At 39.7% G+C, this 20,497-nt stretch overlaps 1 protein-coding gene across 1 annotated transcript in view; it reads right to left on the reverse strand.

Annotated features, from left to right (window-relative positions):
* The window catches only part of ttc7a (tetratricopeptide repeat domain 7A), a 117,679-nt gene that overhangs the window by 28,313 nt on the left and 68,869 nt on the right, over window positions 1–20,497 (reverse strand). Inside the window, exons 16-19 of the mRNA XM_041789910.1 lie at window positions 18,380–18,496; window positions 18,140–18,252; window positions 15,887–16,021; window positions 453–655 (exon numbers count right to left, since the gene is read on the reverse strand). Of these exons, the coding sequence (XP_041645844.1) occupies window positions 453–655; window positions 15,887–16,021; window positions 18,140–18,252; window positions 18,380–18,496 (568 nt within the window). The remainder of the gene's footprint in view (window positions 1–452; window positions 656–15,886; window positions 16,022–18,139; window positions 18,253–18,379; window positions 18,497–20,497) is intronic.

Consider the following 20,497-nt stretch of genomic DNA (forward strand, 5'->3'; position numbering starts at 1 on the left):
GTGTAGATTTTGTGAGTCTTTCAAAGACTGCTGTAAAAATCTAGTTTTCTCTGATTTAATTCTGCACGGTGAAGTGAACATTGTAATTTTTTGTGCATTTCTTCATGTGTGTGGGTCAGCATGTTTGTGTAGTTGGATGACTGCATGTGTGAGTCTGATTTGATTTTGAGGTTCTTGCGTAACATCCAGCGTGATGCAATTTAGTGAACTCAAATAAAGCATATATAATGTGCATGGATGTGTGTGTGCAGCTGTTTGCTAGGGTGCATAAATGAGTGTATGCACATGTTTGGCCTCTGTCTTACATCAGGGATAATTTGACAAAGAGAAGTCAAGCGTTTAAACCGTGTTCATGTCTATATGCATGTTTTGTGTGTTATTTTAGTAGATTTATCCACTAATAAATGCATGCATGGATGGATGGAGCCTGTAAATCTGTGTCTGTCTCTCACCATGTGCACAAGGATGCTTTCTCCCGTGGGGTGGATGGCGAGCGCCTCATCGTACAGCCCTTTAGCGTCATCCAGTTGGCCCTTCAGCTCGGCGAGGAGACCCCGCTGCAGCAGCACTGAGTGTGAGTTTGGGAAAAGCGCGCTGGCCTCTGCGATGCAGAACTGGGCCTCCTTTAGACGGTTGTCAGCCATAAACAACTCACCTGAAGAAGAACAGGGAGAGAGAGAAGGGGAGGAAAAAGACAGAAGATGAGAGGATAGAAGGGAACGAAGAGGAAGAAAAGAGTAAAGGTCAAACATTTTTGAGTGAGGATGGTAATAAGTGAAGAAAAATCTGAAAAATCGGGATCTGTTCAGTTTCCCAAAATCAGTCTTTTCCTGCTGTTTCATTCTTAATGTTTTTTGCTCCTGAGTGAAAATAACAAAATCTGTAATTAAGCCTTATTTAAAATAATCAGTGCTTACAATGGATAAGACTGGTACGTCATTTCCTGTATGACCACGCCCCCATTCGTCAGAAAATAAGCCCTCAGACTGAATGGAGGTAGGTTAGAAAACAACGGTAATAACATGATTAAAAAGCCATTTTGTTGCTCTTTGGGCCTTAATAAACCATTGGTTCCCAAGCTGGGGTCCGGGACCCCCAAAGGGGGTGCCAAAGATCTTAGGGGTGGCGCGAGGCTTTGTCTGCTCTGAGTCTGCCAAAATTAGATCAGTAAATACTGACTAAAACCATGATAAAGCAGTAATTAAGAAGTCTATACAAAGGTCTTTTGACAAGAAAAGCATGCATAGGCCTTTTTTAGGGATTTATCAGGGAAACAATTACGTTAATTTTTTGACAACAGTGTGTCACTTTTTCCTTCTCTTTTGGGTCCTGCATGGGCTCTTAAGTATATGTAGGGGGGTTCCAAGGAAAAAAGGTTGGGAAACACTGCCTTTAGCAATTAAAGCAACATGATTTAAGGCATGTTTTGTTATTCTCAAATGACAAAAGAGTGTCATAGAAGAGTTCAGTGTCTTTTGGCTGAAACTAGAGAGGACTAGTGTTAACATCCAGCACACATAAGGTATGTGATGTTGATTTATGACATCTCCAGTCACCAGATTATTTCATATTGTTATTATGCAATTTTATGTACATTATGTTTATCTCTCTGACTGTTGGATTTTGGCTCTCAATAACCATCTAACCATACCGTTTTCATATTTTAAGCTTTTAAATCCCTTAAGCCCGAACCTTCCCCACTGAGTGCTGTTCATTTTTATGGAATGTTTTCCCCCAAAAAGGGGAGCCCGTGGTGCCCTACGCAACCATAATAGATGATATTTATCTACATTTTGCCGATATTTAAAGCTGATACGGCTCAGTTGGTAGAGTTGTGGTCTCGTGGGTTCCCAGCTCCTGCAATCACATGTCGATGTGTCTTTTGGCAAGACACTTAACCCCAATTTGCTCCCACTGCTTCATCAACGGGTATGGAAGAGTATGAATTAGATTAGCTAATACTGGTGGCCAATTCTCCATAGAAAACTCAACCATCAATGAATAAATGTGTGAGTGAATGGGTGTGAAAGGGTAGGTAAGCTGTGGTGTAAAAAGTGCTTTGAGTGGTCGGATGACTAGAAAAGCACTATACAAGCTCAAGTCCATTGACCATATTTGACTGATACAGCTGATATGTCGGCTGTAACTATCGGCTGAGAATGTTCACATCTGCCGATATCGGTATTTAACTTTTTAAACTCTTCCCTGCTGATAACATCATGCATCCCTACTTTAAACCTGTGTCATCATGGAGGCAAAACTATTCAGCTCAAATGTTTCAAAGGCTCGTTACAATATTTCTCAATTGCTAAAACACATTTCTTGACATCCACCACGCTTTTCTCAACACTAGAAGCACAAAACCCAATTTTCAAACTACATTCACCAAACCTCTGACTCTTCCTGCAAAACCAAACAATGTTGTCAGATCATACCCCAAGTCAATCAAAAATAAAACACTGCTGAGCAGTCATTACACACTGCATAAAAAAATGGAAAACACAATGCTCAGGGCATGAAGCTGTAGAAATAATGTTTACTGTTCACAGTAGGCTGAATGAATTTTGCCCCCCAAAAAAATCCTTTGAATTTAGCACCTGTATACAGCAAAAATAAAGTAAAAACAAATTTAAATGAGAAGCACATTACAGTGTAAACCACAAAATCAAACTCAAGTGCTTACAGTATCTACAATCACTGAGCCACAGCATCATGTCTACGTGCTGGGTCAGGCCCCAGGACTTCATCCACTACATATTTCTATCCATTGTACAACCTTCAACAACCAGTGCTCTCTGAACTGGCTTATATTGGTTTCCTCACATCATTAGCCACAATTGCGCATTGTGCTTCAAATGTGCGCATTGTGCTTCAAATGTGTTTAACTTATGCTATCTGTGCTTACCATTATGCAACACAAGTGCATCACAGTGCAAAATGTGTTTTAGTGAGTGAGAATGTGTTTGCAAGTTGTGTCTAACCAGAAGAAAAGTGCTTATGGTTTTGCCAAAAGAGTGACTGATTCAATAAATGGGTTTAGCCCGCTGAGCATTTGGCTCAGACAATAGGGTTTAGTGTTTTAGCAATTGAGAAATACTGTTATACAAAGCAATTAAGATTCAGTACAGCTACATGTAGTTTTGATATACCAGAAAATATTCTCATAAGTATTATTAAGCAGACCCTTTTGCTTTACCAACCACTTCGGCTACATCCAAGAAACCCAAGAGAAACGCTTCAGAAAACAACCAGATCAGAAGGATTTCAGGGACAGTTCACCTGAATTTTTCAGCACTGCATAAGTGATAACTTATCATGACAGCCTTTGCTTGTATATTAATGCTACAAGTAATAAGACATATTAAATGCATTGGCCAAGTGCAAAGAAGAATATAGTGAAGCAGTTCCATTACTTGCATGCAGATTTCATCAGTTTTATGCCAGTAGCATGGTACAAATGTTGCCACTTCTGTCTGTAACTTGGCAAAGCAGATGGATTGGCTAGATACCATGTCCGTCATCAGGCAAATCCATCTTACAAAGCCCCAGTCTGAAGTTATTGTGCCATATCTGACCTGACCAATCAGCATCTTTTAAGAGGAACTATGGTTCTACGGTAGCTATGGGTGGTTTAGTTGTACTGTGAGCCGATAGTCATGGCTGCTGCTGGTGTAGCATTTGCTGTGGATGCATTTTAATTGGAACTGGACCACATTTCTTTAAATAGAGAGCAGAGAACAACACTGAAGGCTTTTCATGATGGAAAGATATTTCACTCTTCTTCCAAGCCGCTTTGGCATGACTTTGTGATAGTTATGGGTGGGGTTTAGTTGTACAGGAAGCTGGTATATACAGTGGTTGCCACCAATGTAGCAACTAGCTGGGATATAGCTACAGTACAGTGGCAGTTTTATTAGAACTGAGAATTTTTTAAAAATTAAAACAAGAGCATAGAGCCACACTGAAAGCTTCTCTTGACATAGAAGATGCTTTTGCACTTCTCCCAACTGGCCTCGGCATGAGTTTTATCCACCAAGAAGCTCCTCAGTTTACAAACTAGAGCTGCATCTGTCTGTTTAGCTCAGGTTACAACCAGACATGACTACCTCATGAATGTGGCAGACAGAATGTTTGTCCAATCAACTTCCAACATTTTATTAAAAGTCCTGTCCTTCCCAAACACTTTAAATGGGGGGTGTCCCAGATGAATGAAATATATCCATGCAATAGATAAATGAAAGAGTCTATATGGTGTATGAGGTGGCTCAGTCATAGTGAATCTTCCTGAATATTTCCTGCTGTGTTGTCTAATCAGCTCAGCCCAGAAAAACAGAAATTTTATCAGGAACTAGTGGGCAAAGCTGGAGTGAAAAAATGATCCATTTGCATTCACACATGCAGCTTAGTCCAACATTTTAGACCATTTTCAGGAATTTCACTCATATATGAAAACACTAAATGAATGATGACTACAGGCCTAAGTAAAGCAGAATAAAGATAAAATCATTAAATCGTAATGTCCATATATTAGTCACAGGAGCCAGAGAGTTATGACTTAACAGCATTTTAATAAAATATGAACCATGCAGCGGCAACATCAAAACACAAAAATCTAAACTTAGATGGACTCACACATACACATGCACGCTCACACACAGCGTGAAAGAGAGTGGGAGCTGATGCGATGCCTGGGAAGTCCTGAAAGTCTTGCCTAAATATGGACATCACAAACTGAAGCTGCTTTTGTGTGCAGAGGACAAAACCCAGACACACAAACACACTCATTGCGCCTACAAGCAAGCTGTCATCCAATAAAGAGGGGACAAATTTGATGGCCCCGCCCCTAAGGCTGGAGTTCACCAATGCGTGAATGGGGTTCAGACGCATGCAGCTGTCAATCATCTGCTGAAGTGGACGCCAGGTCAACAACACCCTGAGAGAAACTCTGCAGCTCCTGTGTGCATGTTTGTGTTTGTTCACCTGTGTGTCATAGAAGCACAGATGGGAAACACTGAGCGCTCGCTCTGAATGAAAATAGAGACGTTTCCGGTTCCTTTCATGCCTTCACTTTGGGGGAAATGATTCAGTAAATGCTCTCCGGTTATGTAAGGATGTTTCCTGCTCACCTGTGCTCTCGGATTCAACTGTCAGACCATGTGCATCATCCATTTATATGTTTCTAGGTTAGCTTACATTTAAGAAATATTTGACTCCAGACAGCATGTAGAGAAATTATTCATGTATTTATGCCCAGAAATGATGTCTGTGATTATTCAATGATCTTTTAGAACAATCCAATAAAACCTCTGATCAGTCAGACTTCTGCTGCTGAAAGAGAGTATGTCAATCCATGTTTATATCATCTTTATTTGCTAGGATCAGTTTAACTATTTTACTTTACAAAGTAAACTACTACTACTACTTTTATAAAGTCACTTTCAACCTAATTTAATGCAGCACAAAGACAAAATATTAATCAACCAAACAAATAAACTTAATTGTTCTAACAAAACACCTGGATCCTTCCAGAAGCTGTGAGGGAAATCACACAGGGCACTACTCACTTAGCGTGATACAATCAGTCCTGTGCCAGGCTTGTGTGTAGCTGGTCAGCCCTGATTGAGATCAGGTGTAGCAAGCTTATATATACTCTAGGGTAGCAGCACTTAGTGCTGACTCATTATCTCACCTCCTGTGGTAGTGAGAGCATCTCCTTGGGTTTTTCTTGTGGGTTTAAAGTGAAAGGTTGCTTAAATGTTGCTGACACACTTTCACTTCTCCACAAATTTGCCCCGCCAAAATAAAACACAGCCAGGAGAAAGGTGAAAAATGTTCTAATGGTCTAAATCCAAAATTTAGTCACATGTAGATCTCAGTGTTTTCACATGTTTACAGCAACAGTTTTCCAACATATCTAATGTGTTAATGGTCACATATTTTACCCTTTAAAGACAAGTTTATATCAGTCTCAGAGGTCCCAAAAACATGCCTGTGAAGTTTGTTGCTGAAAAAAGACTCCAGTATTGGATTTTTGCATTACTACAAAACCCTCTGTTTCAGCCCTGCTCTGAACGAGCTGTTACTGTGTCTGTGGCTTTAAATGTTAATGATCTGTCTGACTCCGCCCCTGGCAACACCCCTCTCAGGAAATGGACGTGGCTTAATGGTGGAACTTACTTCTAAAAGACAGGCCCCCAACGGGCCCTGCCATTGCATTTTTTGGGATAAGTGATGTACGCACCACTGGCACGACAAGATTTGCCCACTACAGCGCAGTGGTACGGGTGTAATATGCATGTGAAACTAGAAAAGCACTCGGAGTGCAGACCTAAGCCATTAGCCCTATCTCCCAATAGTACAGAATCCTTTAAAAAATCCCTGGATCCAGACGGTGATCCGGATCACTCCCAAAATCTAATCAGTTCTTCCTTATGCCATTTCAGACATTTCCTGAAAATTTCATCAAAATCGTTCATAATTTTTTGAGTTATATTGCTAACAAACAAACTAACAAACTAACAAACAAACCCTGCCGATCACATAACCTCCTTGGCGGAGGTAATTATACAGAGTAACCATTACAGCTCTTCTCGCTTAGTACGGTCTGCCTCCTGTAAGCACAATGAGTAATCAACAATCAACACTTGCAGCCTCAACCAATCCCTGCCTTCAGACTCAACTCTCACGAGCCAATGACAGCCCAGTTCACTGACACACACTGGGACTTTGTTTACAAAGTTAGCCGGTACAGCAGCATGTCCAAAAAAACGAAATTATCTGGAGGTGAGCATAAAAAAAAATAACTGTAAAGTAAGAAAAGATTTTGAGATTTAGTTTTACAGTTGATATAAGTGGGAATACTGATGGCTCAAACCCCATGGCCGCAGATGCGGCAGCAGGTGCTAGCTAGCCACCGGACAGATGCCGCTGTCAAACCCATGTCAAGATCTGACTTCAGGGACGAGAGGGTCTATAGAACTGTGGAAAACAGAACAGACTAAAAAAGTACGATTGTGCCTGTCAAATGTAGTGAAGTCAAAGTAAAAGGACAAATATTTAAAAACTGTACTTGAGTACATTTACTCTGTTCCTGTCCACCACTGATGCAGAAGACGTCTCTTCAGGGACATCCCTGCTTATTTCAGCAAGATTGTACAAAGCCACATTCTGCACAAGTTACAACAGCATGGCTTCACAGTAAAAGAGTGTGGATACTTGACATGCCTGCATGTCCAGGCCTGTCTCCCATTGAAAATGCATGTGTTGTCTTTTTGCTTATTCAATAGAATATACGTTAAAAGAGAACACGGATCGCAGTATTCTGTTTTTTATTCACTTTCACATAATTTCCAACTTTATTTCAACTGGGTTTTATAAATCCCTTGAAGATCTTCTACGGCCAGAAGCACAAACAGAGTTCATCATCATAGCCCTTCTTGAAGACTCTATTAATATGGCTGGAAACTGTCAAATCATTTCAGAGTCAAGAGTCTTGCATAGTTAAACAAGAGACAAGATAAACATTCATCACTATTTGAAAGCCAAGTAAAAAAGCCTTATTTTTCTCTTTAGACCATTGGTTCTCAACTGGTAGGTCGGGACCCAAAAGTGGGTCGCGAAGCCCTTTTCAGTGGGTCATGGATGTGTACCTGAAAAAGAAAATTGCGCCAAATTGTCTAGGAGACTCAATAAAACATGCATGTTTTCTCCAGCTTCATTGTTTTGCTACACCTTTTATACTGTCTTAGGCCCAAGCTCTGCTATATTTTTATTAAATCCATCTACTTAACCAAAAAGATCTCCAAAATTTGGATCTCAATTCTCCTTGAGGACTTGATGGTGGGTCTCTAGACTCAACCAGTTGAGAACCACTGCTTTAGACAACACTGGTGGATGTGAGATCTGATGGACTCTGCTCATAACAACAGCAGGTAATTCAACAGTTAACTCATGATATAATGATTAAAACTTTGACAGCAGCAGCAGAATATGTTTGTGTTTTATTTTACATGCAGAATCTGAGGAGGTGATGGAATAGCTGTCTTTACATCCCTCAGTCAGAGCCTGCAGGTGAATGCTGAGGTGATGGTAGGGTTGAAAGCAAGAGTGCAGAACTGATTCAGGGCAGAGCTGGCAATTACATGGACACAAGAAATTTAAGATTGATTGATCCTCCTTGAAAAGATAAAATGTACAACCATTTTTATGTTATATCTTTTACTGCTTATAAATGTAACATTTTTCAATTCTTTGCTTTGCTTCTTAGTGCCTGTTTGTTGTTCCTTACATTAGACTCAGTATTTCCATCATGAAGGTTTCCCTCTGTGTATTTTTGACGCTGAACAAGGATGTAAGATTGACAGAGGAAGTGACCGACGAGGAGAGGAATGCTGGGAAAGAAAAAGAAGGAAGGACACACCCAGGTCACTCAGAGTTTAATTCATATCAGCTAGTCTGTCCCGTTTTCTCAGCAGAGTTCAGAGGAGGAACATAGAAAATAACCTTCAAATTACAGTAAAGCCACAGGGGACCAGAACCCCCCCTCTTCCCGCCCAGTCCTGTCACACACTGGTATGCTGGTTGCATCACTGGGCTGCTGTGTGGATTCCTGTTCTCATGCCTCGCACTCACTGCAGCAGAGAGGATGGTGGAGTTTGTTTGTGTGGAGCCTCTTCCTCTGTCAGACTGAGGCTGCAGGCTGGAACTAATAACTGCATGCATCACTGACAATCTGACCCTAATAGCACAGAGGCCACATGTATGCAGGTACAGAAGCTATGCTATGGTTTCACCCACTGAATAGTTTAAATGTTTGTGTTGTGCAGGAAAACACTACAGAGTATGTACAGAGTAATACACACAAACAAGGTTTCTAAAAGGTCATCTTTGTCAGACATTGTTGTGTAATAATTTTAGTTGTGATAGAATTTCCTGTTTTATAACAATGACCTGAAGTGATTTTTTGTGACTGCACTGTTAAAATGTGTGCTTACATCAGTGAATAAAAGTGAATAAACAATTTCTCACTCCCCACTGAGACTGGAATCCAGCTGAGCTCATAAGCAGGTCAGTCAAGCTTCAAAGCCTGCAGTGAGATGATTTTTATTGAGAAGTTATCATCACAGATTGATTTTTTTATTCTATTTCAACTCTAGATTTGTCTAAGGAGGTGGTTAATAACTCAGCTCTTACAACACTACTGACTCTGAGTGTGTCAGGATTTCTTTACAAATAAAAAAGAAGTAGTGTATGTGCAACAACAAGCAGAAGCAGCAGTTCCTCTAGTGCCCAGCAGCTCTCTCCTACCTACTCCAATAGGACCCCATGTTAAAATGTCACACTCTACAGCAGACATAAATATATACAGCTCATTTCTTTCCTCATGACAACTGACTGGACTGTGTTTTTTAAAATACAACTCTCCTGTGTACACTATATTCAGGCATAAAGGTTGGAATAAGGGGCGTGGCCTCTTTGACTGACAGGCGGGAGCTGCTAACTGTCCACTAGGCGTCACCTCAGCTCATACAGTCATTGAACTTAACATCTGGGCAAATGGAGCCTTTTGGAGACATCTAATATAATTATCAGACAATCTATGACTGAAATTCCAAAAAAGTTGGGACACTGTGTAAAATTTAAATAAAAACAGAATGCAGTGATTTGTAACCTGACACGCCAGATGGATTTGTTTCACACAACCATCTGGGAAAGCTTCAATAGGAAATGTTTGAGAAAAGGCAGAGGCTTTGAAAAAAACTCAGAGTGTGATTGGGTGAACGTTCTGTCTGTCACATCTCTACGGGCCAATCAGAGCAACAAAATACGTGACATAGCTGCTGTCGAGCTGCGTGTGCGCAGCTAATGAGGATTAACACGAAACATGGCAACTATAGACATGTTAGTACTCGACTTTTGTCATTTTTGAAAAGAAAACAACTCACTGCTGTTGTTTGTTCTTCTTTTAACAAAGAAATGTTGTCAAGTTCTGATAAAACTGGCGCTATAGCAGCATCCACGCTAATCTCTTCTTCCATAACTGCACCAGCTCTTGCTGCTGCTTGTTAACGTCATGACTCTGCTGCACCTGAAAGTACTGCCCCTCGTCGCTGATTGGTCCTGTCACTTTCTAACTGGACCCAAACAGATGGGAGCTTTGCAAGATGGATTCGCCTGCTAAAAACAAGGAAACGGGTGTATCATCTGCTTTGCAAGGTGAAGTGATTTGAAAATCCCACAACAGAACATAAACAACATATCAGATGTTCAAAAAGAGACATTTTATAATTTCATGACAAAAGTTTAATTAGCTCACTTAGAATTTGACTTTGGCAGAATTTGGCAGCAACACATCTCAAAAAAGTAGGGTCAGGGCCATGCTTACTGTTGTGTAGCATCCCTGCCTCTTTCCCCTTTTTTGCAATTAAATGCCACTTTCCCTCCATTTTCCCACCTGTTTGCTGCTTTTGCCCATCTAAGTCAATTTCCACTAACTTTTGCCATGTTTTTGGTGATTCTTGACCATTTTTGCAACCTGTAACTCATTTTTTTGGTCACTTCTCACCAATTTATTTCCACTTTTTACCTTATTTTGTCCATTTTAAACCTACTTTGCCAATTTTCACCAATTTTTTGCCATTTCTTTGCCGCTTTTTGACCCTTTTTGCCACTTTTGAATCATTTTTATTGATACCGTAACCCATTTTTTTTGCCACTTTTTGACAATTTTTGCCACTTTTAAATCATTTTTATCGCTACTTTAACCCATTTTTGCCACTTTCACCACTTAGATTACAGTACAGAATCATGCCTGTTTTTAATGCAATGCTGCCTAAGGGCCCAGAGATCACAAGCATTTAACACTAACATTTGACCTTGTCCCTTGCTCACAGAGATTTCTCCATTCTCTGAATTGTTTGGTGATATTATGCACCAAAGATGGTGGGATATTCAAAGTCAGAGGTGGAAACAGTGTCTGATTATATTACTTAAGTAAAAGTTAATTGGAAGTAGAAGTACTGCTTTACAGATCTACTCAAGTAAAAGTAAAAAGTAGGTCATTGAAAGTTTACTCAGAGTATTGAATACTAAGTAGCTACTTAACGTAAAGGAAAAGGCAACAGAATGGAAAGTGATATCATTCTGCTGCTATTTGCTACCGGCCGTCATGTGTTGTGGAAATCAAACTAGAAATCATCTTCTTGTTTTTGGCAGGAAGCTTAGACCTTTGGCTTTTAGTGTTTTAGTGTCAGTACTTAATGCCTTTTAAAATGTAACTACGTACAATACTTCCCTCAAAATATACTAAAAGTAAAAGTAGTGGTTTTAAAAACAACTCAAAAAGTAAACAAAAAAGCTACTCAATTTTAGTACCTTGAGTAAATGTAAGTAGCTACTTTCCACTCCTAGTCAAATTCTTTGCAATTTTATGTTGAGGAAGATTTTTCTGAAATTGTTCTACAGTTTTGAGATGCAGGTTTTTGCTGATTGGTGAACCTCGGCCCATCTTTACTTCTGAGAGACTCTGCCTCTTTAAAATGCTCCTTTTTTACCCAGTCAAGCTACTGACCTGTTGCCAATTAACCCATTTAGCTGCAAAATGCTGCTGCAGCTGTTTTACACTAGAACTTGAAGTTTCCACGTCCAATTCGTTGTTTATGCTCTATTGTGAATAAACTATGGGTTTGTGAGATTCAAAGTTATTGTATTCTGTTTTTATTTACATTTTACACAGCGCCAAGGTTGCTATAGTTAACTTAAACTAACTAAAAAACTAAAACTAAAATGTTAAAATTATTTTAGTTAACTGAAACTAAATAAAAACTAAGCTTTGCAGAAGAAAGGAAAACTAACTGAAATTCAATTCTGTGCTCATGAACCTAAGATAAAATAAAATCAGAGATAAAATCTTAGTTTAGTCTTTGCCAGCACCATGCCCAAGCCTGGAGAGGGACAAAATGCTAGATTTGATTGAAAAAAGCTTCACACAATGGTCATTTTAGGTCTTGAGTTGTATACAAACATTAAAATTCAATAAATAAAAGGAAAACTGAAGAGACCAGGGTCTCCCCCTGGCCGGTTTCCCATACTGCCAAAAAAACTTAAACTAACACTAAAACTAATAAAAACTAGACTAAAACAGTTTTGTTTTTTGTGTTTTTTCTTGCAAAATAAAATGAAAACTAACAAACCAGCACTAGGAACTAATGAAAACCAAACTGAAATTTAAAACAAAAGGCAAAAACTAAATAAAATTAAAAATAATAAAAAAAAATCAAAAACTATCAAACATAGCACCCCAACTTTATTGAAATTGCAAATCTTCAAGCCCCACCATCAGGTTGAAGTTGGTGAAGATGGCGTTAACACTCGAACTGCCAAGCCAGTCATTTTGACTGCTTTCAAAATTTTGAACATCATAACTTTGACTAAATGAAACCTATGTACCAATAGGACCCTGACTTTTCCTAAATGTGTGTATACTTTATTCTAACATTCTTTTATCATTAAAATTTCAAAACACAACAGAGATCTGAATATTACTACCTCGAACCCCCATAGCAGTCAAATTGACTGCATACTATTTACAATGGGTGTCATATTTCACTATCTGCTACAATAGGGTCGTTCTCCTGCTGAAAGATGAACCATCGCCCCAGTCTGAGGTTCAATTTTTGTCTCATCAGACCAGAGAATTTTGTTTCTCATGGTCTGAGAATCCTTCAGGTGCCTTTTGGCAAACTCAGGGAGAGCTGCCATGTGCTTTTTACTAAGGAGTGGCTTCCATCTGGCCACTCTACAGGCCTGATTGGTGGATTGCTGCAGAGATGGTTGACCTTCTGGAAGGTTCTTCTCTCTCCACAGAGGACCGCTGGAGCTCTGACAGAGTGACTATCAGGTTCTTGGTCACCTCCCTGACTAAGGCCCTTCTCCCCCGACCACTCAGTTAAGACGGGCGGCCAGCTCTAGGAAGAGTCCTGGTGGTTTTGAACTTCTTCCATTTACGGATGATGGAGGCCACTGTGCTCATTGGGACCTTCAAAGCAGCAGAATTTTTTCTGTACCCTTCCCCAGATTTGTGCCTCGAGACAATCCTGTCAATCCAGAGGTCTACAGACAATTCCTTTGACTTCACACTTTGTTTGTGCTCTGACATGCACTGTCACCTGTGGGACCTTATATAGACAGGTGTGTGCCATTCCAAATCATGTCCAATCAACTGAATTTACCAAAGGTGGACTCCAATTAAGCTGTAGGAACATCTCAAGGATGATCAGTGGAAACAGGATGAACCTGAGCTCAATTCTGAGCTTTGTGGCAAAGGCTGTGAATACTTATGTACATGTGATGTCTTAGTTTTTAATTTTTGATAAATTTGCAAAAACTTCAAACAAACTTTTTTCACATTGTCATTATGGGCTATTGTGTGTAGAATTTTGAGGGAAAAAAATGTATTCCATTTTTGAATGAGGCTGTAATTTAACAAAATGTGGAAAAAGTGAAGCGCTGTGAATACTTTTCGGATGAACAGTATGTTGGTGTCAATTAAATGAATAAAAATCTCATTAATTATAATTTTCATTTTGTGTCCTGAGGTGTTTTTTTTTTTTTTTTTACCTTTTAATCAATTTATCTTAGATATTTTTATTGATTATCCAAATTATATGCAAATAATGTCTAAGCAGTCAAAATGACTGCTGTGGTCGTTCTAGTAGTTGCAGAATTCTGGTAGACCGAGTGTTAAGTGGTACAATGCTATCACTGCTCTTGACATTGCCGTCATGTTGAGTACGATCTATACATGGTTGCAGAACCAGGGGAAGTTTGAGAAATCTCATGGCGACAATAACACCCTGGACACTGAGATGGTGGAAGGCTTCCTGCTGTAAAAACCTTTGATTGACATGCCGAACAAATGTTACTTTGTTTCCATCCCGTACAAAAAAAGCAAAAAGAGGAGGTTCATGGTGCTAGATCCACCCAGCCTGTTCAATAGCCACATCTGGCCCATTTGAAAGACAAGTTTCAGCTCGCAGTGTTCTGAGTGGAAAAAAACACCCTTGGTATCTTTTTGACGCGTCAGCATTCTTGGATGAAACCAGTTCAACTTTTGGAACAGTGCTGCACTCATCAGTGCCACTCTTCTCTCACTGGCAAAATCAAAATCAAGAAGGGGCGGGACTTCTGATAAAGGCAGAAGAGAAACCGTCCTGACTCATCTTTTCCATGGTAGTTTACAGGTCTACGGCTGCTTCTTATGCCAGGACAGAACACCTATGAGTAGATTTCATGTTGTCTGGGCAATATTTCCTTTAAAAGGAAATATGAGGCACACAGAGCTATTCAGAAACCATGTTACTCATAATACCAAAGAAAGACAACTTCCATAACCTAAAAACAATGCATGCCAGTGCTCTGAAACTGAGGTCGTAAGAGCTGCCAGCTCTAAAATCAACACCTGTGGACACTATTGTAAACTGTCTGACAAGTCTGAACTTTACATATACTTTACATATTTATTTATATCTTTATATGGCTTATTGACACTAAATGTGCTTGTCATGCCTTGATTTTGTTTACGTTTTCACTTTTCCCTACTGAGATAAGGGTGGACTGTAGTGATGATGACCTGTTTTAAACTTGTTCTCCTCAAATGATGCTGATACGTCCCCTACAGTCTCAGACCTGGCATAATTGTTTCAGATTGAAGCTTTGCAAAATGGATCAGCCTGGTGACAGACATGTAATCTGGCCAGTCCAGCTCAGGTCAGGTATGGGAACATATGCCATGCTCCAGGTTAGTGCCCCACATGCCCTCTATCTTTCCTTTCTTCTGTCTTGGTCTTGCCAAAAGTAGATCTGTTTGGATTTTGGATCCTACAGTTGGTTGAAGCTTGTTGTGGTTGTAAAAGTAAAATAGTAGACATATGGATGTTTTTCTAAGTTTACATATCATGCAGATAGGCATATAGTAGCTCTTGGACATTAGGCTCAATAGTTTGTTTCCCCTGCATGACATGGATGTGACATTTTCTGGGCTTCCCCTCGATACCCACTGTATCTATGGTAACAACAAACAAACAATTTGTCACCGTCCAATTCCTATTTACAGTCTATGGAAAGAGGAAGGGGACCGAGAACTGATGCCTGAGGTAAACTCCATGTTTCTTGTTTGGATGATAAGACATAGTCGCAATCTAATAGCTCATAATAACAGTACAATGCAATGCAATACAATGAAAAAGAGGATTTAAATTCCAGACAAAAAGGTCTGTCTTTTTAGGGATCATTTTTAAATGTTCCCAGGCACCTAGAATTACTATCTGAGCCAACTGGGGACAAGAACAGCACATTTTAGAGGAAAAAATCTGATCAATCAAGGAGTATGCTGAAGACATCCCAGCCTTTCTCACTGCTGCAGGATGGACCAATCTGCCATAATTTAAAACATTAACCAATCATCACTTAGACCTCAAAATATGTTGGAATTGCATTTGAGAATGCTGAAATACACTGTAAAACTATGACTGTGCTTAAAGTACAGCTGCTTATTCTTGTAAGATATTTGTTGCTATGAACAAATAAAACTGTGAGGACTTTAATTCACTTAAATTCATGAGCATTTTGCCAATAGGATTACTGTTCACAAAGCTTATTAACACTCAGAAACAGAAAACAGGGAATCTGGTTAATGTCAATTACCAGTTATCAAACAATCTTTAATTCATAGCAAACTTTCAATAAAACATGTCAACTTTTTGTGCTTTCAGTTCAACAGCAGATTAGCTCAAACAAGGGACCAAACAGTTTCAAAGAGAATCTCTGCTGACAGAAAGAATACATACAGTACATCCCAATATTGGCATATCATGAGCTGTTGTCTTACCGGCCTGTAGCCAGATCCGTTCGAGCATGGTCCAGATGTAGGTGGGCCCTTGGCGTCGGGTGGAGCTGATGTCAGACAACTCTGAGAGCGCTGCCTCCAGACGAGACGCTGCAACTGATGAAGGACTCAGAGAACCTGTGGAGACAAGTGAAGGGGTTAAACCAACATTTAAGTTAAAATGCACTAGATCTTGAACCCCAGAACTCACTATAGAAATGGTCAGCAGCAGTATACGTTGTTACTTTTTCTTTTTGCATTGTCAAATAATGAAGTACCTTCTAATGCTTCATCCTCCTAAAGTTGTCACAACCTCTGATATTGATACTAAGGATACAGTGTCTATACAATGTATTCACCCCCTTTGATGAAATAGAAAGTCACAGGACCAATCAGCATCAGGGGGCAGTGCTTTCAGGCGCTGTAAGTAAGCAGCGACAAGAGGCCTGTGCAATAATGGCAGGTGACATTAGCGTGGATGCTGCTAAAGCACCAGTTTTATCAGAACTTGATGACATTTCTTCGTTAAAAGAAGAACAAAGAACAGCAATGAGTTTTTTTCTTTCAAACATGAAAAAAGTCGTGTACTGACACGTCTACAGTCGCCATGGTTCGAGTTATTCAGCTCCCTACGGAGTTTACTCCTCTGTAGCGGCACACCTCGATAGGGGCCACGACGTCATGAGTTTGGTAGCTCTGATTGACTAAGAGATGTGACTCACAGAACGCTCATCCAATCACCCTCCCACCCTTCATTTAGATAGGACAGCTGAAGATAGACAGGAAACATGGGGAAATAGAGTGGGAGGAAGACCTGCTCCAAACAGCAATGAGACGGGAAATTGATCTTGCTACCAGTGTGGTAAAGACCACAGCAGCACCCATAAACCCAGGAGCTAAACCAGCAACCATAATCTTTCTAATGTCAAAGTAAAAAGAGATTTCTATAAAATAATGTCAGTGAAACAAAAATATGTAATGTAAAATAAGTGAAAACTTATAAGGTCACCCTCTTCCAGTCAGTATAAGTAGATGCACCTGTGGCTGCAATCACAGCACTGAGTCTGTGTGGATAGACTTCAATCAGGTTTTAAAGAATCAGCTGTTTTAAAGTCAAACCACAAACTCTCTGTTGGATTGAGGTCTGGGCTTTGACTCGGCCACTCCAGAACATTGACCTTCTTGTCTTTAAACCATTTCTGTGTAGCTTTCCCTGTATGCTTCAGGTCATTGTCTACCTGGAAAATAAATCTCCTCCCAAGCCGTTGTTCTCTTGCAGACTGAATAAGATTGTCCTCCAGTATCTTCCTTTATTTTGACGCATTACCCTCTACCTTTACAAGCCTTCCAGGGAGTAAAACGCATTCCCACAGCATGATGCTGCCACCACTGTGCTTCACAGTGGTGATGGTGGGTTTACAGTGATGTGCAGAGTGTGGTGTCTGCCAAACGCACCATTTTGGTCTCATCAGACCAAAGAACATCTTTCACTTGACCATGGAGTCTCCCATTTTCCTTTTGGTGAACTCTAGTCCAGATTAAATCTGAGTTTTCTTCAACTATGGCTTTTCCGTTTCCAATCTCCCATAAAGTTTTTACTTTAAAAAACCCAGGCAACAGTTGTTGTATGCAGAGTCTCTTCCATCTCAGCAGCTGAAGTTTGTCACTCCTTAGAGTAGTCTTAACAATGGATTTAAGTGAACTCCGGGGATGCTCACTGCCTTGGATTTTTTTGTATCAATCCCCTGATTTATAATTTTTAATAAACTTTTCTCTGAGTTGCTTGGAGTGTTTCTTTGTCTTCATGGTGTAATGGTAGATAGGAATACTGATTAAGGGGTGAGTTTGTTGAACCAGATTGGACATATGAGCAGTGTTTGAAGAAAATCAAATAAGAAAAGACAGAAAAAGAGCCAGTTGTTTACTTCTCTTCATATGTAAGGGACTCTGGTCTGTCTGTGGGACTGAATGAGCTAACAGGTCATGTTGTTAGAGACAAAGGTGGAGGTGAGTCACATCATTGATAGTTAAACAGCATGTCATGTCATCGCCATGTCAGCATGTTTTAATCTACAATAACACACATGATGGAAATATGGACTGACCTTCACCTTTTCATTCCCTTTCATATTTACCCAACAGCAGAAAAAAGGATGGTGTGTTTGGTTAATAAATAATAGATTTAGCTTCATGTTTTGGTAATAATTCTATTATATCCCTTTGATACCGAAAATAATGACAGCAGAGAGAGCAGACCTGTGGAGGCCTCCTGGAAGTCCGGTAGGGTGAGATGGATGGAGGGTTTCCTGCCTCCAGGGCTGACCTCCACCCTGTCAGCCATCGGTATGCTGCTGCTGTCATCTGTCTCACTGTAACACACAAACACACAACACCAATATGGATGAGTCACAGAGTAGCAGTAAAAACCTCCAGAACAGTTTGGTATCACAGTTCGTGAAAAGAAATACACATGCACACTTGTGTGCTCTCTCTCACCTGGAGCGGCTGACGTCGTAGCGGCTCTGCCAGCTCTGAAGCATCTCCTCACACGTCTGCAGGGCTGCAGCTGGGCCAAACAGAACCTCCTCCAGCTTCACCTTGGTGAACAGTAGACTGCAACACAAAAGACACAGACACACACTATTGGACTTCATTGATGTATGTTTCTGTTTGAATCACATTGTGTATTATATATATAAGCTCTAACTGAGTTTTATTCCTTACATCAGCCAATGAACTTAAGCTTGTTTAGCCCCTTCATAATGCAGATCACACTTGACCGTTCACTCCACATTCACACACTGATGGCGAAGGCTGCAGTGTAGTACCAAGCTTATCCCATTCAAATGCATCCATACACATTCACACACATTCACAAGGGAATAAATACTGGACAGCAAAAGCACAGTTAAAGGTCAAAAAAAGAGCTGGGAAGGTTTTTGACCTTTAACCTTTAAAATATATTTAGTTTGGCTTTAAGTTAGTGTGAACCATTGTGCAAAGTTTGAAAAAAACTCTAAAATAATCATGAGACTTCTCATTTATAAGCAAAGGGTGAACCTGAGGACCAATGACTATGACCTTTGACCTCTAAAATCTCATCACTTTATCTTTGAGCCTGAGGCATTTATAAAGTTTAAAGAAAGTCATTCAGTGTGTTCTTAAGATCCCAAGTCCACAAGTATGGGTTTATCATGAAACCTCCAAAATGTGATCAGTCTATCGCTGAGTCCGAGTGGACATTTGTGTAAAGATTACAGAGATTCCCCCCAAAGTATTCTTGTAAAAGTACATAAAAAAGAAATGAACATGAGTTCTTATTTCCTGGACTGCTGACCTCTAAAATCAAATCAGTTTATTGCTCAGCCAGAGGGAAATATATGCAAAGTTTAAAGAAATCTTTGTCTTGATCCTGCCGACAACACCAGGTATGATGTGGAATCTCTTTGTCACCAGATTTAAGTTTAAGTAAGTAAATTGAAATGAAAGAAGTTCACATTGTTTGGTGGCTTGTACCATACAAACATGGGGGAATCTATGATTGCACCTTGCCCCATCTGCCATGTCCTGCCGCTTGACAAAAAATGTGCTCTGAATAAAAACACCACAGTTTTTACAGGATGTATAGATCACTACTGAATGCAAAGATGTTAGCATAGTCATGATTGCTGCAACAGAGTACAGAGATCTTGTTGTTACAGCAGTGTCATAACATTTACTGTCTAATTTTATGGCCTAATATTGAAGACATTGTGCCAGGGTTTTTCACACTCACACTGACCATAGATGTTTTTGTTAATTAATTTGTTTTTTGCAAATCTGTGTTTATCGCCGGCCAGTTCAGCCCAGTCAACTTGACCTGACATGAACCAGGAGAGAATCATGCAAAGTGCTCTCAATATATCTATTTCAAAGAATGGCCTGGACAGACAGATAGACATACAGACCAAGAGACAGCCCAAAAACAAAGCGCCACAGACCCTGGCTATCACTACTGAGGTATAAAAATGAACTACCATGACAGAGTTTGATTTGATTTGATTTGATCTTTATTTATCTCAAACTTTTAAATAAAATAAAATAAATAAACAGCAAAAAATCCCATCAAGGTCAGGATAGATTATATGCATATGCATATTAAACATTTCACATATATTACCAGTAGTTCAAAATAAGCAAACAAAAGCACATACACAAGTATGTCAATACACATCTAGTTTGAGAAGAGACAGAATGAAGCAAAGCTTATCTAGTTCTGCCCCTTCTTTTCAGTGGCCAAAACATATAATGCTGAGAACAAACTATAATTCATTTTCATAGAAACAATACCAAAATGTAACATCTATCGTAGCCCCATCTCAGAGTGGCAGAGTACTGCTGAGTAAACATGAATCTGGCCTTTAAACTCTACTGAACAGAGCTGATGGTATCCCATGGAGCTCACATTTCAAAATAATAAGGAAGTTAAAAAAACAAAAAAAAACTTGTTTTCCCCTTTATCAACTCTATGCTCATGTTCTGCTGATTCATTGAATATTATTTTCAAAACCAAGACCATTTGTTTGATACTCTGTCTGTGTCAGGACAGGAATACACACTAAAGCTTCTTCTTCT

The sequence above is a fragment of the Cheilinus undulatus genome, linkage group 6 (genome assembly GCF_018320785.1).
Source record: "Cheilinus undulatus linkage group 6, ASM1832078v1, whole genome shotgun sequence".
Lineage (NCBI taxonomy): Eukaryota > Metazoa > Chordata > Actinopteri > Labriformes > Labridae > Cheilinus > Cheilinus undulatus.